Genomic DNA, 19,907 nt, shown 5'->3' with positions numbered 1-19,907 from the left:
ATGGAGTTTAATTTTCCCTTTGGCTCTTTCCATAACCCTTGTAAAACCCTCTATTGGGAGTGTCAACCAATGGATGGATTGGCTGATCTATCTCCAGCTTTTATATTTTCCCATTAGTAAAATCTACACAGATCCTCACTAATCCCTTGCCCAGTTTTCCTTAATTCAACTATGTTCCATTGCTTTGCTAGGAGAAAAGACTTATTTCTATGTCTTTTTAAGAAAGCAAACTATACTAAAGCACTTTTTGGCAATGGCAACAAACATATTTCAATATTACTGATTTTCAGTAAGAAAGATCTATTATGATTTTGCAACAAAAAGTGTGGAATATTTTAGCCATATTGCTGATCAAGTTCATCTTGCGCATCTAGAGTTAAAATTTGAAATTTGATATGGTTGAATGGGAAGAGGACCTAAGTAATCAAAAGTCTTATGGTGGAGCCACTATTCTTGAATCATCAAGGTTAGAGACCTCGACATATAAATGCAATTGTAATATTGGGATATGGTTGTGTTGGTGTGTTTTTTATGCACGCACAACTCAGAATAAAATACCCTAAGATATCCTATTCTCTCTTGATCAAAATCTTCTATGTGCCAAACAGACGGACTGTGTGATCACAAAGAAGACTCCAAGGTTCCAGATTCATGCAGATAGTCTCACTTGGTTCATTGTGATATGCTAGTAATCTCAAGGGGGACTTACACAATTGTCCTCGGAGTTAATTAATCTAAAGATTTTACTGCTTCCTGACTTACTTTTTTTTTTGGAACGATTTTCAATAAGTTCTAGTTCAATACTACTTCTACTTAGATTTGGAAAAAAAAAAGGCAAAAGATGAGGGTTAAGGAAGATAATTCTAACCCTCAGCTAAACCTGTGAACTTGGGAGACAGAAATTGCAAATGCGGAATTAAAACCCAATTCTTGCTTTGCCAAATTCAACAACTACACAAGAACAGTGCAATCTTCTACAGAATTCAAAAGATTTTCGTATTACTCATATTCACCAACATTTTGAACAATGAATAAAGCAATAGAAGTTAAGTTTTCTTTACTAGTTCAAGCTAACTTTGCACAATAATTGAAAAATCATCCAATTATCAAAAGTATGAACACAACATTCCACATTGAACAATTCCATCAAATCCTTCATGCAATCTAACAACTTGAAAATAAAACCTACTCTAATGAAAACAAAGAAACCATGCTAACTTGCAAAAGTAGACAAGATTCACCAGCAATTGAACAATGAATTATGTCTTGGCACTTAAGAAGTATCACTACAACAATATCTCCGAAGTCTCTCATATAAAAATGAGGGGAGGAGCGTTTATATAGGCACCCCATTACAAAGCAACGACCCAGATTGATCCAAGATCAACGGCCAACATTAACAGATAAAACGCTAATTAGGGTTAACTGCAAAAAATACTCCTTCTGGCCAACGAGAAAAATACAATACTTTGGATAACCAATGAGAAAATAGGAGCCATTTACTATCTTCCACTTGTTGAGTCTGGTTCATTGCACCTAGACATGTCTGACTTGGAACCCTTGGATTGGCTGATTGATGACTAGGATGCCACCTCAGCTTGCCTTGCAGAATTGATTCCCCATCATGAAGAAATGTTGACCTTACTCTTGGGTTTTGAAGGAAATTCAAAATGATTAGAACATTTTCTTCATACTCATTGTGTCTTGAACTTATCGCTCCTTGGTGACAAGCTTTCTTTTGATTTTGGATTTCCAAAAGAAATCCAAGGCCGATGTAGGGCCTTTCATCCTTGTCTGAAGTGTAAGTCCTTTGTTCCATTCATCTTTCGATTCCACCTTGAAGCATGAATGTTGTCCCTCCATGCGTTGTGGAATCATCTTTCCAACCGGTTCCTTTGTTTCATCGACACCTTTCTGGAAATCCCTTCCTAAGTTGACATCTACAACCTAAAAAATCATTAAAAATTCCAAGTTAAAAACAAGAAGGGGGTTGGATGTTTGTTCTCATTCTAGAGTGCAAAGTTTGAAGGAATTTTCAAAGGATAATTCTTATCTAACTTACAAAAATTTTCTAAAATTGAAACATTTGCCCCTAAAAAGCATAAAAAAGCAAGATAATTTGAAGTGAAAGCTGTTTTGCAAATTTGGAAAATTGGAAATCCCGACCGAAGGTTATCCTAAGATCCAAGGAAAATTGGAAGAATTTGCCTTCAATCCTTTGTGAACCTGAGAATTTTGATGAGATTTCTTAAATTCTTAAGGAATCACTTTAACTATGACCTCAAGCGTGGAACTTGACTTTGAAATTCTCTCAGAAGATGTCTTGGAAATTTGCAATTTCGAACTTTTTCAATCACTTAGGCATTCCATATTCTTGGGTGAACTTGATGTTGGGTCAAAGAATTTTTCTTATTCCCAAGGCAAAATTAACATTTGGAAAAGGAATTTTGACTATCCTCGGGCAAACTTGGCACTTGATTTCAACTTTTTTATCAATCCACCAATAGTTACCCAAATTTTCCTTTATCTTTCTTGAACGGATTTGCTTCTTGCTTGAGGAATTTCCTTGACACTTAGCCAAACTTTCCTAGGAGGCATCAACACTTGAACAATTTTCTGAATTTTCTCCCCAAGGTACATAGTCAATTTTCTGATTTTTCCTTGGGCGGACTTGGACTTGCTTTGGAAATTTTGCATTTTGATTGTACTACAACACTTGGGCAAATTTCATCTTGATTTTCAGACTTGTTTTAATTTTTAGCCAAACTTTTCAAACTCTTTTCCTTCCATGACTTAGGAGAATTCTTTTGTGCTTTATCTTTTTTTTTCTTTAATTCTTTTATCTCCAACTCTTAGGCGAATTTTGTTCTTGCCTTTCTCCCTTGCTTTTCTTGTTTTAATTCATCTTAACTTGACCACATTTCCTTCTCATGTTGGGCGAATTTCTTGCTTTTCTTCCTTGATTTAATCCATTTCACCATCAACAATTTCTTTTCTTCATTTAAGGTGGACTTTGTACATGGCTAGGAATTGATTTCTCACATGGTTGGGCAGACTTGGTGTGAGCATAAGGAACTTATCACTAGCCATGGGCAGACTTGGTCTTAAGTTGGGATTATTACCAAGGGGGGGCGGGGGGTGGACTTGGTTTGCTTTTGAGGAATTTCCTCATACCTTGGAGCAGACTTTGCATCAACCCCAGAAATCTTTGTCGCGAGGTAGGGCAGACTTTGCATGAGGTGAAGGAAGTCTCTTCCCTTCCAAGGCGGACTTTGCTAGTGCTCAAGGAACATTTCATCATGACATGGGCGGACTTCAGCTTTCACAAGGATTTTTGCTATGTCTTGAGGGCTGACTTCATGTCTCTTCAAGGAATTTTCCATGTTGTTGCCACACTTAGCCAAAATTTCTGACCTTTTCCCTTCAAAATGCCAACACTTAATCATCTTCTTACCCACTCCTTTGGACGGACTTTGCACATGACTAGGAATTGATTTCTCACATGGTAGGGCAGACTTTGCTCTTGTCCAAGGAACTTTGGGCGGACTTTGCTCCTATCCAAGGAGCTTTGTCATTTGATCAAGAATTTTATGCTTTCCTTGGTTGGACTTCACATGGAATAGAGAAATCCTTCCATGGATAGATTTTCTTCATGATCCAAACGAGGAATTTCTTGATCCAAGTTCCCCACTTAGGCATTTTTCTTGAGATCTTCAATTAGCTTTTTAGAAATTATTCTCTGGATTCAAAAGCCATTTCACACTTGGTTTGTTCTAGACGCGCTCTTCTGATTAGACTCTTCTCCTGACCCTAAAACCATCCATGATCCTGAAAAAGAAAAAAGCAACTTTCTATTTTTAGAAAAAAGTAGATCAAAAAAGTAGGTCTCGGATTAGCCCCAAAATGCCAAAAACAAAACTTTCTAAATTTAGAAAAAAGCAAAAAAGCAAAATTTCCTAAAAATAGGAAGTTGTTAGAATTGGTCCCAAGAAATTGCGATTTTACTCCCTTGACCTATCTAAGCACATTCATAGCATCAAAACACTCTTTTGACCATTCTTTCTCCTTATTGATTTTGGTGACCACCACCAAATTTCAATAAACTTGACTCATTTCTAAGGCTTAGAGACCAGAGACAAAAATGCTAAGACGTCAAACCCTAACCTAAAAAGCAAAAAGAGGGGGTCCCCATTTGCAATGGGGCGATGTGTGATTACATCACAACAAGTTGTGTGTCCACCATTCAGGTGAAAAAAAAGGCAATAATTGTCCATGGTAAAGGTAAAGGAAAAATTCAGGTAGTTGATAATTTACAAGACATAAAAATGGACAAAAAAGATGTATGTACATCTCTTAAAATATTATGGGTAGAATGAGGAGATCTATAGAGGTAAAATGTAGGAAACTAAAGTGAAGAGATTATAAATATATGGTATTAGAAGTTACTTACAGTGATTCAGTAAAGCTTGTTATTTCTAACTTTCATCTCTAACCTTTTTTTTGGACAACTTATAAATATAAGAAATTACAATCCTAGTAAAGGGAACGCATACTCACCTTAGCCCTTGCTTCTGAAAGTTGACCATGCACTATTGAGACATTGACAGCTCCTTTCTCCAATAGATTGCCATCTTCAATTACCCTTGTAATACCATAACTGCATCACTTGTCCATTTAGTCAAGCAATGTCAATATATGGTTCCATGTTCTAAAGAACAACACACTTTGCATCCTAATGCTGAGAGAGAATGTATATAGTATGATGCACATTTCGTTTGGATTCAATAAACCAACCTAAGAAATGATACATGGAAAAGAAATATGTGAAGTATGAATATGTTTTTCAAGCTTGTGAAAATTTTAAAGCAGGTGGAAACAAACTATTTCTAAAACCTACAAAGATACTTGCCTCCCACAAAAAAATGTCCAATTATATTTGAATTCATCGACAACGCTCCCCTAAGGGAAGGTAGGAAAGTCTGTGAGTAAGAATGATTCAAATGTAATCATTAAAAAGTATACGTGATTTCCTGGAGTTGTCTTTTTTATGACTTTCTACATCAAATCAATGTTAATAAGATTTACCAAAATGTTGGAGAGAATGATCCTCTTTGTTTTTACCTGAATACAAAACAATAATTGCATAAATAGGTGGGTTGTTGGGTTACATTTATTCCACTATACAAAACAAGAAAACAAAAAAAAATTATGTGAAAACAAAATTCACATTAACCACATTGATAAAAGACCTTGGGAGGAAAAAGGCAGTCGTACCTCATCAAATTCAAGCCAACTAACAGATGCTACTAGAAAACTTACAAATTGGAGAGTAAGCAAGAGAAGGCACAGGTGGCGGCTGGATGGGAAGTTAATGAAACAAATAGGTGCTCATAGCCCAATTGAGGACCAATTCATATTGTGTAAAAAAAATGGGCATCACTTAAGGAGGATTATGAAAAGAGGTTTTGTGTATTTGGCAAAGTAGAGGTAGTGGGAAAAGATCTCAACTTCTAGTGACATACAAGCCAAATATACTGACACATTAGAGGTAAACAGTACTTCCGAATTAACTTAAGTGTTCAGAACAGAAAAGGCAGTAAAATTCCTCATCAAGATCAATAGCAAAAGAACCACCCTTAAAAAGAAGTCTTGAACTTTCTTTCAATTCTTGTTCACTTCTCTTTTTGCAATCATGTCTAGAGGCACCCATATGGGGTTGCGGTTTTATAACCATGGAGTGCCAACAGTGTAACGGGACTCGCTAAAACTCGGCGAGTTCGAGGCAAGTCAAGCTCACCGAGTCTGGGGACTTGGACTCAGACTCGACCAAATCTTTCTTAGACTCACCGAGTTTGTGGACTTGCCAAACTCACTGAGTCTAGGTGAGTCTAGGCCTAAGACTTGGGCATTTTTTTTAATAAAAAACACAAAATTTCAATGCATTTTTTGGTTCATGAAATACCCATCTAGGATTTTTTTTAAAGTATGAAAATGATGTACGCCATGAAGGTTTGTGTGGTTTTAAAGGTCTTCATTTGGGTTTGGTGGCGAGGGCTCTGCCCCTCGACCCCATCCTATATCACGATAGGGAATGCACCAAGGGTGTTGCCCCTCGATCCCACTGGGGGTGTTGCCCGCAAACACCCATAAGGGGCATTGCTCCTAGACCCCACAAGGAGTGCCACCCCTCGACCCCACTGGGGTGGTCTAAGAAAGTAATGGGCCAATGATGAATCGTGATGTCATAGCCCTAATCTGACAAGCGAATCTGAAAGAGAAATTGCCTCACGATAGTGAGACTTCACAATTTTTGCTCTTCACATCAATAAGGAATGCAACAATAGTCGTGATTACCAAACAGATCGCAGGGAACCAAGATAACATGCAGGGAAATAAGATAACAATCACCTTATGAGTCGATCCTCTAGCAGTAGTTCCCTCCAATGCGAACAAGGTATTTGTTAAGACTTAACAATAAGTTATGGAAAGCGATTAAACCATGAAGGGGTGTGTTTGCCAATAGAGATCTCATATCAAAAGGAATTCCATCATTTAAAGAATCCATATTGTTTATGTGTTTTTATGCACCTCGAACACAAAATAAAATACAAAGGTATTCTATCCTCTCTTGAACAAGGAAACCTCATATGCTATACAACATGATCAAATGAGATGACTCCAAGGTTTACAATGTGAACAATCGACTTTAAGCTCAGGATAGAACATGGAAACTAACTTAACTTGGAAAAAATAAAAAACAAAAGGAAAGGGTTAACAAATCCTATACTAATCCTAAGAATGTAAGAAATGATTGTTGAACTAGTGGCACCAAACCAAGTTGTGCTTCCCATGCAGGAACAACTACACAAAGATGGTGCAATCTCCTAGGGACAAGCGAATAATTTTCATATCACCAATGCACACCAACAACATGAACAATGAGCATATAGCGATTGAAGTTAAGCTTTTGAATAAGTTCAGTCTAACCACACACTACAATTTACAATCAACAAACTCCAAGTGGTATGAACGTAGGTTCACCATTCATCAACAATAAAATCTTCCATTCATCTAACAAGCATTTACACTATAAGAAGTAGAGACCAAGCCACAAGTTGAAAAAGCACAACAAATTCACCATAACTTCAATGAAGAAAGTTTGCTTATTACAACAAGCCTTGGCAACAATCTCCTTTCCTCCTACTCTACTCTAGCTATCAACCGCTACTAACCGTCTAATTATTAACTATTATCTACTAACTATCTCTTAACCTTTACAAATGAGAAGGCTAGGATATCCCCTTACAACTCAAGGGCTAGGATTGATTCCCAATTCAATGGCCAAGATTGCTACAACAAACTCCCTCTTGGCCAATAAGAAAATTACAATGAATTGGACACATGTCCTTTGAGTGCCTAACCAATCAGAAAATAGATTAGGTATGTGAAATAATATTTGATGAATCACCATGTGTCGCTTGCATTTTCCTGATATGAATCAGGTTCAATGAACTTGGACATCCTGATGTGGCACAAATTGATTAAGTCGATGATGACTAGGATGCCACCTCAATTTGCTCATCTTGTAGATCATCACAAAGTGTTTGTGGTTGAGCAATATCTCTTGATACTCAACATTATCCAATTTGCTCAATATGATGAAGGTAGTGGGACATATTCCCAAATTGTATCATCTATGTAATCAAGCATCTAACTTTGCTTAACTAATCCGAAACTATCTGCTTGATCATATTTCACCTTCCATCTTCATGTTTGGGAATCTTCCTCCTTGTAATGAATCTACACCCTGATGATGTTTGATGTAGAGCTTCTGATGTTCACACAATGTTGAATTCTTTGTATGATGTGCCTGACCTTGATCTCTCGGAGTTCTGACTTGAATACCTTGCCTCGATGTGGTGGGCATCTCCACTTTGTACTAACCTTGAATATCTTGATGTACTGATTGTAACCTTGGATTTCCGAAGGAAATTCTAGGTAATTGAAAAAATATCCTCACCTTTATGGTGTTGTGATGCAGAGGATACTGGTCCACAAACACCCCAATAGGCTATACTTGTTGTTTTGTCAAACTGTCCTTGGAATCCCTCAAGGTTTTCTAGTCTTCTCCTTCAACAAAGAACTCAAATTTGGATTACCAACTCAATCAATCAAACTAACATCTCCTAGGGTCACGACTCAGCAACCAACACATACCCATTTTTTGGGTTTATACAAAATCTTCTTACCCGGATGCAACCTAGGCTTAATCCTAGTAGCCCTGCCAGACCGGTTTTTCAGACTTAATTCATTTTTTTCCCAAAACACTTAGAAAAAAAATTGGACTTCCAGATACCCTTTTGGAAGTTACATAACATATGTGAAAATCAACTATGGTTCTTTTGGACGAAATATTCAAACCAGCACCCTGCTACGCTCCAACTAGGGCCCAATTAGCCCTCTTTTACAAAGCAAATACCAACAAATGGTACGACCAAAACTCCAAACCAAAAAACAGTCTTGACAAATGTTTCAAAACAATGGATTTTCCAGGTTTCAAGACAAGACACACTCATTTGATAGGTTAGATACTAAACCCCCCTTTTTTAGGCCTTCTAACCTAGGGCTTCCTTGTTCAAACCCCAAAACTCACTTCCAGAACTTGCAACTTGTTATTCACCGTGCATTTACCATCCCCTAACATTGTTTCACATAAAAATACTACCTCCTTAAGGTAGATATTCTGCTGCTATACTCATGCCTCCATTTTCATGCTTTTTCTCACACAAACAATCACTTTTCTTGATGATCACCAACTAATTCTCTTTTCCCTGCATTCTTGTTATTGGGTTAGTTGAAAATACATTGATAGGGTCTCATTCCTCAAGGAACAACAATTACATAAAGAGGAATGAGCCCTACCTTATCATTTTGACACCAAAATAACACAAAATGTGCACCTACAGCAGTGTTCTTTGGGACAGTCAAAATAAATAATTCAAAACAGATGGAAAAAACCTTCAAAATGGATTCAAATGCTCACTAACATCCAAGGTAATCACCAGCAATCCATTACCAATCCAAAAATGAAAGGAAACAAACCAAATATGCAATTGACAATACTAGACATAATACTCCTAATTCTAATTTATCAACACTAACCATTGGGTTTCAAATTTGCAATTGACAATACTAGACATAATACTCCTAATTCTAATTTATCAACACCAAAGGCTTTATTTGACCTTTATTACATCAAAAATTACTCAACACGACCTAATTAAACTATTTAGACATCCTTTGTGCCATTTTTACATATTTAGACTTATTGACCCCTATTAGGTCCATTTGCACTCAAAACTCATTTCATTCTTCCTATTACATTCAAATGCCTTAATAGGCTTTATTATATCATTTTTAGGTCCTTTAGACCCTTGACTCCATGTTCTATACCAAAATGGCTTCATGTGCCTCCATGTCATAGGATGTGCTCCTGCACCATGTTGTCATGAACTAGTCTCCCCTTTGTCTTGCAATGTTGATCTCCTCCTAGCATGTATAAGTGTGATCCCCCTTTTACTCACCAAAGCCTTGACTTCCTTAGGTTGCAAAGCCAGCTTTTGAATGTCTTGATTGTGATGCCCTCCCTCTTGTGTAATCTCCTTTATGCTCGAGATAGTCCTCATCTTGACCTTGATATTGTAATGCCTTGAATCCTTGAGGTTATGATGTAATAGAGTGCATCTCCTTGTGTAATCTTGTGAAGTTTTCCTACCAAATCTCCTCCTCCCTGGCCCTCTAGCCTTGCTTCAAACTTGATGCCTGACATACTCCACTTGATGGGTTGGGGTATCCCTTGAAGTCCTCATCACCTAAGAGAAAGAAAATCATAAGAATGCAACACAGCTAATAATAATCAATAAATCTGATTTGATTCTTTATGTTCACTAGTGAAAATTACGTCAAAACCTAATCTGAACTACCACCTAATTCGAACATTTTTCTGCTCCCCAAAAGCATACTCAGGTCTGCACCCAAGTAATTTGCCTAGGAATGACTTTGTTCAATATTTAAAATAATTGCCTTGACTATGTTTTATAGCACTCCTTCACTCTTTGAATCATTTTACTCCCCCCGTATGCCAATTTAACGTCACATTAGACTTCATTTATTTTGCCCTTATAAAAAAAATCATCCTTCAATTAGGGCCAACCTAGGGCACCTTCCATCTGAGTGGGATTTTAAGGTCAATATGCATAGCATGCACGCATTTAGAGCCCTTGAATGCATAAAACATGAAGCACATTTTATGTATAGGCTTGCACAAAATGAAGTCGGCCACATGCATCAATATAGTCGTGTTGTGACCTTTTCACACATCGCCTCATTGAAAACAAGGACCCCCTCTTTCTTGCTTTCTTGTTTTGTTAGTTTAGGAGTTTTGGCAATCAAGCGACAATTTTGAGCTTCAATGTCTGAGTCTCGTCCTTGGATATGGTCATGTTCAAAGGTCTTGAAGATGTAAGCAATGTCAAAAATATTTAAGTTTTGAAGTCATTAAGATCAAAGTGTTGAAAGGATGTCAAAATGTTTAAATGATCCTAAATTTTTCTAAGCGTTGAAGATGCAACTTGCCTTTAAATGTGAGCGAAAATGTTAAAATGTTGCAAATTGGTGTGAATTTTGTGCTAAAGTGTTAAAAGTCCCTAAGGAGTTGTTTTTCCACTCCTAGAAGGTAAAATTAGTCAAAAATGCACAAAGTCCCAATGGACTTCTATTTTCCACTCCTCCAATTTTGATAAAATGTTAAAAGTCCCTATGGAAATAGAATTTCCACTACATAAATTGATGAAATTGGATAAGTTTAGACTTTTAAGGTGTGAAAATTAACTTAGTCCCAATGGAAAACGTTTTTCCACCAAGCAGTTAAGTCATAAAACATAAAGTCCTGATGAGAGGCATTTTTCCATTGAGCAATGAAGATGAAAATGGACAAAGTCCTGATGGAGCATGATTTTCCAGTCCATTTTGAACATGAAAGTGTTGATTTAATGTTAAGGATGATGAAAGTCCTGATGGAGGTTGTTTTTCCACTCTAGAACTGAGTTTGCAAGTGATTTTGTGGAAAGTCCCGATGACTCAGGAATTTCCACTCAAGACAAAGAATGTGCCCCGATGGAGGTTGTTTTTCCACCAGGCCCACAAGAGTGAAATGCATCAAGGAAGTGAGTCCCGATGACCCACGTTTTTCCACTTGATGGTGAAATGACCAAGGAGAAGTGAAAGTTAAGTGTCCTAATGAGGTTCGATTCTCCACTTGATCGCGAAATGAGAAAAATAACAATAAATTTGTGTCCTAATGGAGGTCAATTCTCCACTTGGGTAGAAATGCAAAGATTTGACTAAGTTTATATGTCTTGATGGACATCGATTTTCCACCATGAGGTATTTTGCTAAGTTTGATGAGATTTTAAAGGGAAAACTAGTCCCGATGAGGGGTGAAACTCCACTTGGTGGTATTTTGTCAAGATTTGATTGAATTTGTGAGTCCAAATGAAGGGCAAATTTCCACTTATGACATAATTGCATTTGGTGGACAAACAAAGTTAAATTTTATTATCCCAATGCAAGTCGATTTTCCTATGTGGCTAGCCAACACGTTTTTTTATCCCACATTTGCTGTGTGGTGAAAAGTCAAGGTGAAAGATTGAATAAAAACGCATGCCCAGCATTATAATAATATTATTGACTGATCCAATGCTTGGAGAGCTGGGAGAAAGCATACTGAAGTTCTCCATTGCTAAAGAAGGGTGCGATTTTGTTTAAGGCACCGAATGCCTCTCCATTGGAGGTCGCTAGGGCTGAGAAGTGCGACTTTAGAAGGCATCATTGCTGATTGAAGAAGCTATTAACAGACCTGCAACAATTTTACCAGCCCTCATTCTCAGACCACGACGTCATTCCCAGCCATTGATTCAGCAAAAGCGTGTTATTTTCAGCCAGGTGGGGCAGATCGCTCCAAGTATATGAGGTGCGACATGGAAAGGATCACTTCCAACCATTGAAGTACAAGTTACAGGGGTGTTCTAAGACATTTACACTCAGAAATCAGAACTAAGGCAAACATTTGATTGCAATTTCCTCCATTTTTTGAGTTTGGGAAGGTATATTCAGACTTAGATATCAAAATCAGACTGAGATTCGGGTTTTTCAAGGGTGAAATGTCCATCTTTTGATCAAAGATCTCCATTATTTTCAGAATTTATGTTATGCAATGAGCTTACAAGTCTGAAAATTATTAAAAACCAGAACTTGAGCAATTCTGAAAATTAATTATTGAAGTTATTTTACAAAGTTTTTTTGTTTTTTTTTTTGACAAAGTTATTAACCTCTAGCTTCATACAAGTACCATGTCAAAGGCGGGGATAGCTACAAGGAAGACTCAATTGAAGAATATGCTCAAAGGATATTATCCAGGGTCATAAATATCTCCCAAGTGGAAGAAAGTTGGAGATACAAACATGGAGTACCTAGATAGTAAGAGGATGAAGCGGAGAATGTATGGAATGAAGAACCAACTACCCTCTCCCTTGGCGGTCAACATCATGAAGAGATACCATGCAGCTGGCTTCTCACCATCAATATAATGAAACAAGCTTATGGTTGAGTGTGCAAGGCACTATGACCCACAAACCAAAACAATCAAAACACCTAAGGGGTTGGTGCTTGCATACCTAGCTGAGTCAATAAGGGAGGAATTTGGAATCCCTAGATACCAAGACATGCAAGAAAGAACCAAAGAGGATACTCAAGCTATATTTGAGAAAAGGTTCGAAACATGTATGACACTCATCAAAAATGAGTGGGTTCTTGAGGCAAGGCATCACCACTCCAAGTTACCTAAGCAACTCCTATGTTCAGACTTCAAAGAGGAGTATAGCGACTTAATATTTCTACTCAACCGGATCACAGGAGCACCTCAAGGAGCTCTATTTGAAACATGGATGTTCTATTTCATTGAGGAGATATCGGATGGAACAGTGATGATCAACCAAGCGAAGATTATAAGCGACAACCTAGACATCCAATTGAGGAGTTTGGAGAGAATGAAGACTTTCTACATGACTTCCTACCTAGTCTACATGCTAGCAAGGCAAATTGTATATGAAGGATTTATATGCTGGGGCGAAGTTGGAAACAGGTCTGGACAATACAAGGTGTATGAGTGTTATCCACAACTCCACCTTCATGAGAAAGAACAATATAGAAGGGTGAACGATGCATTCACCATATACATCACACGGTTGCTACACGGTGGATTACATAGGCGATTGTCCAAGGAGGCAATGTCATTAGTAGAGAAGTACGAATCATGGTATATTAAGTTTCCTACCTTCACATACCTAAGGATTCAAGGATTCACTTCCGGGCCATACAAGCTTCCTAGGTATCCGACCGACAAGATGGTGTTACTTGAGGTAGTGAGGCAGTTGTCAAAGTTTGATTGCATCCAAAAGGGGAAAAATAGGCAAGTTATTACTTTTCCTATCATGCTTGGGAAGATGATGGAGATATGCCCCACCGCAGCAGCAACAGAGACAGTTAATGAGGAGCTAGAGTTCTTCCATCTTGGGATATATAAAGCCAGGAATCGATTTGATCCATTTCAAAGAATATCAACAACTAAAAGAGAAAAGTTTACACACAAAATAGACATCGAGGACTATTGAGTGAATCTTACTAATGCACCATTAAGGTTATCAACCCAGTGGTTTATGGATCAGTTTTCTGAATTAATATTTACATAGTCGGGGACTATATATATAAGCTAAAAATCCTACAATGAAATTTGTTGTTTCTAGTTTTCTACGTAACCTCTCCAATTGTTCCAGCTGACTTTTAATTCATTTTAATTTGTATTTTTATAGCTGTTCCAGCTGTCAACAACTTTATTTCCAGCTACCTTTACAATTGTTTTAATTATTTTTATTTTTATTTTATTTCTATTAGCCCTCTTGCATATTCACTAGAGTAATTTTCTTACTCACGAGATGTCCTCATCATTTCCACCCTGCTTGGAGGAAATTGTCCCCAATTTTTTCAAATAAATTAAAACCACCCTAAGTCATGAGTAAATGAAATCTCACAGTTTGTAGACTGTATGTTAACCACAAACAAAAACGAGATATTCCTCAAATGGATATAATCAAATTGTTGAATGAGGGGAATTGGAAGACATGGGATTGAAGCATCCAAGAAACCGAAATGCTTTGTTGATGGCAAGATTAGAATGCCTACAATTGTTGCCACTGGTTAAGTACCACTTGGATGAATAACTGCCCCAAGTCTGGCTTTAGATATAACAGTTCAGGACCTGTTGAATTAATCATCATATAAAATAAAAGGATACAAAGCATAATGAGGATTTTTTTTTAAAGATTTGCTAAAACTATATTATGACGTCATAAGCAGCAAAAAAATAACACAATTAACATAACTGTCAAAAATTATGCAGCATAAAATCGGCAATAAAAAAAATTCAGCAGAAAATTTTCAACAGACAGCACACAATGAATCAACAATTTAACCGCAGACAATGAATCAGCAATTTTAGCAAATACTCAACATCCCTTGGATATAGACAAAAAGAAATCTAGGTGCCAAATACATGATAGTCAATAAGTATATTGAAACTGAATCAAAATCAATACCCAAAGAAAGAAGAGACTGTTCAAAAAAGAACCAAAAACGTAGAAGAGGCATGATCGTCAAGCTGTGAATAAGGGGAGCCTATATACACAAGCTAAAATTCTCTCAATGGATTTCTTTTATTCTAGCTGTCCACCCAACCTTTCCAGCTGTTCCAATTCTCCTCCTTCTTTGAGTTTACAACTTTCCATCTATCAACTATTTTATTTCCAGCCAGTTTACAATCATTTCACTTAGTTTTATATTATTTCTCTCATCCCACTTGTATATGGACTAACTATTAAGAAAATGTAGAAATACATATTATTTGCACAAAATGTACAGAATTAAATACAGAGCACAGCTGATAATTGATTATTCAATATCAATTGTCAAACATTAAAGGTAAATCAAAATGATTTATATTAGTGCATTGCACATGTAAAATCAATATAAATCATCACATTGCTCATCATTGAGAGCATTGATGTCATCAGATAGTTTGTTGGAAGGACAAGCAACAAATCACATAAATGCTCTATCCAATTTCTGAAGAGTAGATTCATTTCAAACTGCAGAGAGATCTCACCCCAATCGATCATGGAAAGACTAGCTATAAGATGGGCCTTGTCCATACATCATTTATGCATCCCAAGGCTTAAGTGAGGTTTTGAGCTGGCATGGCAATTAGGCTGCTTGAATGGGCTATAGATCCAAATCTGAACCAAGCCTATAGGTCCGAATTTGAACCAAGCAGCTATAGTTTGCCCCATATTTTCACTCTCCCTACTGCCTATCCCTATATAGGGGAGCATTAATGCCCTACCAATCAACTAAGTCAATGCTCCCATAGATATATAGAGCTGATAACCCCTCAACTAGGTGACTTATACTCTGTATAGATACAATTCTGGTGATGCAGTCCATACTCCCCTCCCCTCCCCTTTATTGGAATCAGGAGTGGGAAATGAGGAATGCAAATGTAATCCAGACTACACTGTACTTAGTGACGAGGATGAGTGCCCATATTTAAATAAGATATGGCGATTGTGGAGGATGAGTGCCTCCCTGTTGGCTTGGGGCAGTTTGCTATGGCTAGCAGCAACCCAAATTGATATGTATTGAACAATGGACCATGACCCCATAGACATTAAGGCTCCTCCACCATTTCTCATAGACTTCCTTCTCTAGATCAACTATATAGGTATAGTATAAAGATAAGGCTTCCATCAACCTATTGACCCATATAGATAATATGTCCCCTGTATGTGTATATATGACAAGGCTTCACTTCATGAAACAAAGATTCCTTCATCCCAACTTTCCACCACCTCTATCCCCAAATTGATTTATTCATATTCACCATCATCCGCTAGCTCAACTTTAGTCTATATTGTTAAGTATAGATATGAGTTGTGGATAAGGGTATAGTATAGGAAGTTAAGCAATCAATAAAGCCTTATATCTACTCTATCTAATCCAATATTAAGGTAACTTGCAAGGCCTTGCCTTGCCATATAGATATAAGGGGGGTGAGGGTTGGCCAATCAATTCATTACCACCGCCACCACCACTAGAGAACATGGCTTGGGCAATCTATCCACTAGGAGATATTTGGGAAGTCACTACACTATATGGGATTGGAACCTTGACCCAAAGTTGGGGTTAGGTTGTTCCCTAAGGATTGGGTCCTTGTAGTTGCCCTCAACCATTGTGTAGTCATTGGAGATCATTATTTTTGGGGGGTTGCAAATTTGGTTTGGTTCCTTTCTTCCCTTTGGCTCGTTCTCTATTTTCAAAGCAAGTAGGGGAGTTCAAGAGAACCTCAAAGACTCTAAAAGGATTTAGAGAATAATAGAGGAGAGATGGGCAAGATCACCAATTAGGAATTGAGCTGGTGGTGTTTCGATGTACTATCCTCTCCACTCTATGAACAAGACCCGATTTCCTCATCTCCTTCGCCTATAGTGGGGGGTCCCCTTTTGATATTAGGGAGTTCAATAGGAAACTATAGAACAGGGAGGGATGGGGTAGGAGGGTCAAACCACCTTTACTATAGTAGGCCCCAACCCCTTTACTACCCCCCTTGCCATTAAATTAGGGCCATTTCAATAGTGGGGGGGAGGGGCTACCCTATTAAACTGAGAGAGGGGGAGAACGAGTGGCCCTCGCACCCCCCCTTTCTATAGTATATTAGGGACCTATTAAATGTCATGAGGGACATGGAGGGGGATGGGGAGCAGTGGAAGTGAACAATAGCAAACTAAAAAAATCCACAAAAGGCCTATCTGTAGTAGGGGGCACCCCCCACCTTTATATAATAGCTATAGCTAGGGTGACCTAGAGTAGTAGACTGAGGACTTCCCTTAACCAATAGGGGGAGCAATGGAAGTGAGCAATAGCGAACTAACAAAATACATAAAAGGCCTTTCTATAGTAGAGAGCACCCCTACCCTTCTATAATAACTATAGATAAGGTGACCTAGAGTAGGAGACTGAATTGCAGCAAACAACCAAGAATGTGGAAACAGTTTAATAATTCATTCTTTCCTCGATATCCACTAGAATATGGGGGTTCCTTTCCAAAAGATAAGTGAATCTAGGTTGCTTCAATGAGGGGTCAATAGCTACTATGCCTCTTATTTGAAGCCATATAGATCGCCCTATATTTATCGATCCGTATTTCCCCTTTCTTATTTGAGGGGGCACTATCTACAAGTAAAGTTTGATATAGATGCCTAGCTAAATTATTCCCCCACTCCCACCAACTGTCCCACGTAAATGATGTTGTAGAGCAGCATCATGCCACTCATGCTTTATGGAGACAACGGAAAGTTACTAGTTAGGGTTGAGTTTTTTTTCATTAAAATATTATGCTTTTAGGTCCCAAAGGGATTCATCCTAGTATCACCCAAGGTCCTTCCTTGGACCTCTAGATTTGACCTAGGCATGTTCAGATGTACCCAGACCAAGTCTAGAGGCCAACAGCAAGACCTTGGATAAACCTAGACAATACCTATACCAAGATTAAAACCCAAATCAGACCAATTTGGATTTGGCTAGGGTTCCTAAAAACTTGGTAACATATGGACTATAATTAACTCTCTTACTAAATGGAATGTTCTCATCATTATAATATCACTAATTGCTTATTTCATTTACAACATTAATAGATATAAAAAAACGTGATGGTTAAATTCCATCAAAATGTGGATGCAATCATTATCCACAATATTGCCTTGTTATCACCTATTATCCTAGATTCCTTATTTCATTTACAACATTAATAGATATAAAAAAACGTGATGGTTAAATTCCATCAAAATGTGGATGCAATCATTATCCACAATGTTGCCTTGTTATCACCTTTTATCCTAGATTCCTTATTTCATTTACAACATTAATAGATATAAAAAAACGTGATGGTTAAATTCCATCAAAATGTGGATGCAATCATTATCCACAGTGTTGCCTTGTTATCACCTTTTATCCTAGATTCCCCAGCACTAATTTTCACTAGATTTCTTTGTTATAAATATATCATTTTTCTGTCACGCCTACTCTAAAAATTCACTTGGTCATTGATGTGTGGTCTATTGGTAAGTTTGATAAGATGTTACACAAATGACCTTCACTTCCATCCAGCAAACTCCTAGCTTAGGCCTTAACTACAACTAGTAGGAATATTAAAAACGCTAAGTTTTAAAGGTGTGAAACTGCTGTCTCAACAGATAATTCTAGCAAGTAGATGATTTTGGTGAGAAACATTATACCCTTGATCATGTCATCCTAGTTGAATGTGGAAACTAAAATCACAAAGTGAGGATAGTTCCATATAAAAATGATATGCAAGTGTAACATCGAGTACTAATAAACATAATATAAAATTACAAATACATACTCATAAATATATGACAATTGTCTTTTACAATATTAGAATGAAACACTCACCCGTTTGATGGATCTTGTCCTCTTAACCATTTATCAGAACAGAAAGATCTGCTACTTCCATCAGCAATAGTCACCTGCAAATATTCAAAATGACCGATTGTATTTGAATAACATTTGTAAAACCTAGAAAAAATTGAACTAATGTTAGCCAATAACTACAAAGTGTACATTGTTGGAATTTTGCTAACGATTTTATATAACTACAATTGTATAATAGAATAAGAAATAATTTTTGCTAACAATGCTTGGTACATTTCCTTGTTCCCATTCTTCAAGCATCGCTTCCAAGGATTTGGTGCTCTAAAGTATAAATTTGGTTAAAGGAAATAATAAGCCACTCCACTTGATATGGATGATTGTCAATGATTACCACCCAAATTCATAACAATTTTTATCTTCATGAAACAAGAACTGAATTTGTATGTGTCAAAGCTTGGAGAGCATCATACTTCGGTGAAAATCCTAATGAAATAGCATACCTATATTTTGAAAAATCTATGTAAAATGCCGAGAGATATCAAATTTTGAAAATATTTAAACATTCCTAAATATGAATAAATCACGAGACCTTCTATGTGAAAGCGAGACCTATGCAAAAAAATTCGTGCAAAAATCAAAAGATTCACTATAAATATGTTATTGATATTTAAGTAATATTGTAATATTTAGCTATAATGGTCATTTAAGTCATTTATTTGGTTTTTAGTAACTTTCTATTCAGCAAGTCAATCAGTTTGTATTTAGAATCTTTCTATTCTACCTTTAGTTCTCAATCATTTCCGTTATAGAAAGATCTTTTGTAATTGCTTATAAAAGGAGTGTTCCTCTCCTTTGTCAATTATTATTTCATGGTATAACAGCAGAGGTAACTGTTTGACAATTTTTTAATTTGTGGTTTCATTACCTGGAGTTTATTTCCAGAAGTTTTTTGAAACTATTTTTAATAAAAAATCGTGGTTTTTCTTGAAAAAATTTGTGAAAATTTTTCAGAAGATTTTTCGTTCGATTTTTTCAATAAAAGTCGAAGGTTTTTTGGGGGGGAAATTTTATAAGTGTTTCTTCAAAAGTGAGGGTTTTCTGCTGTGTTTTTCTGCAACAGTTGGGTGCATCTTTTGCACGACTTTTTGGAGAAAAATTGTGGGTTTTCTGTTTTTCGCGGCTAGGGTTTCAACACAGGAAGATTTCCTGTTTTTGGTGTTTTTTTTTTATACAAAAAATCATGGTTTCTACTTTTTCAAGGTTCTTTTGTTCTTGTGATAGAGTGTTTT

At 36.9% G+C, this 19,907-nt stretch overlaps 1 protein-coding gene across 1 annotated transcript in view; it reads right to left on the bottom strand.

Annotated features, from left to right (window-relative positions):
• LOC131077104 (uncharacterized) overlaps nucleotides 1-19,907 on the bottom strand; it is a 120,302-nt gene that overhangs the window by 75,952 nt on the left and 24,443 nt on the right. The window contains exons 2-3 of the mRNA XM_058014533.2: nucleotides 18,640-18,713; nucleotides 4,558-4,657 (exon numbers count right to left, since the gene is read on the bottom strand). Of these exons, the coding sequence (XP_057870516.2) occupies nucleotides 4,558-4,657; nucleotides 18,640-18,713 (174 nt within the window). The remainder of the gene's footprint in view (nucleotides 1-4,557; nucleotides 4,658-18,639; nucleotides 18,714-19,907) is intronic.

The sequence above is a fragment of the Cryptomeria japonica genome, chromosome 9, assembly GCF_030272615.1.
Source record: "Cryptomeria japonica chromosome 9, Sugi_1.0, whole genome shotgun sequence".
NCBI classification, from domain to species: domain Eukaryota; kingdom Viridiplantae; phylum Streptophyta; class Pinopsida; order Cupressales; family Cupressaceae; genus Cryptomeria; species Cryptomeria japonica.
The sequence above is the reverse complement of the archived record's forward strand: the minus strand, read 5'-3'. Positions and strand labels throughout refer to the sequence as shown.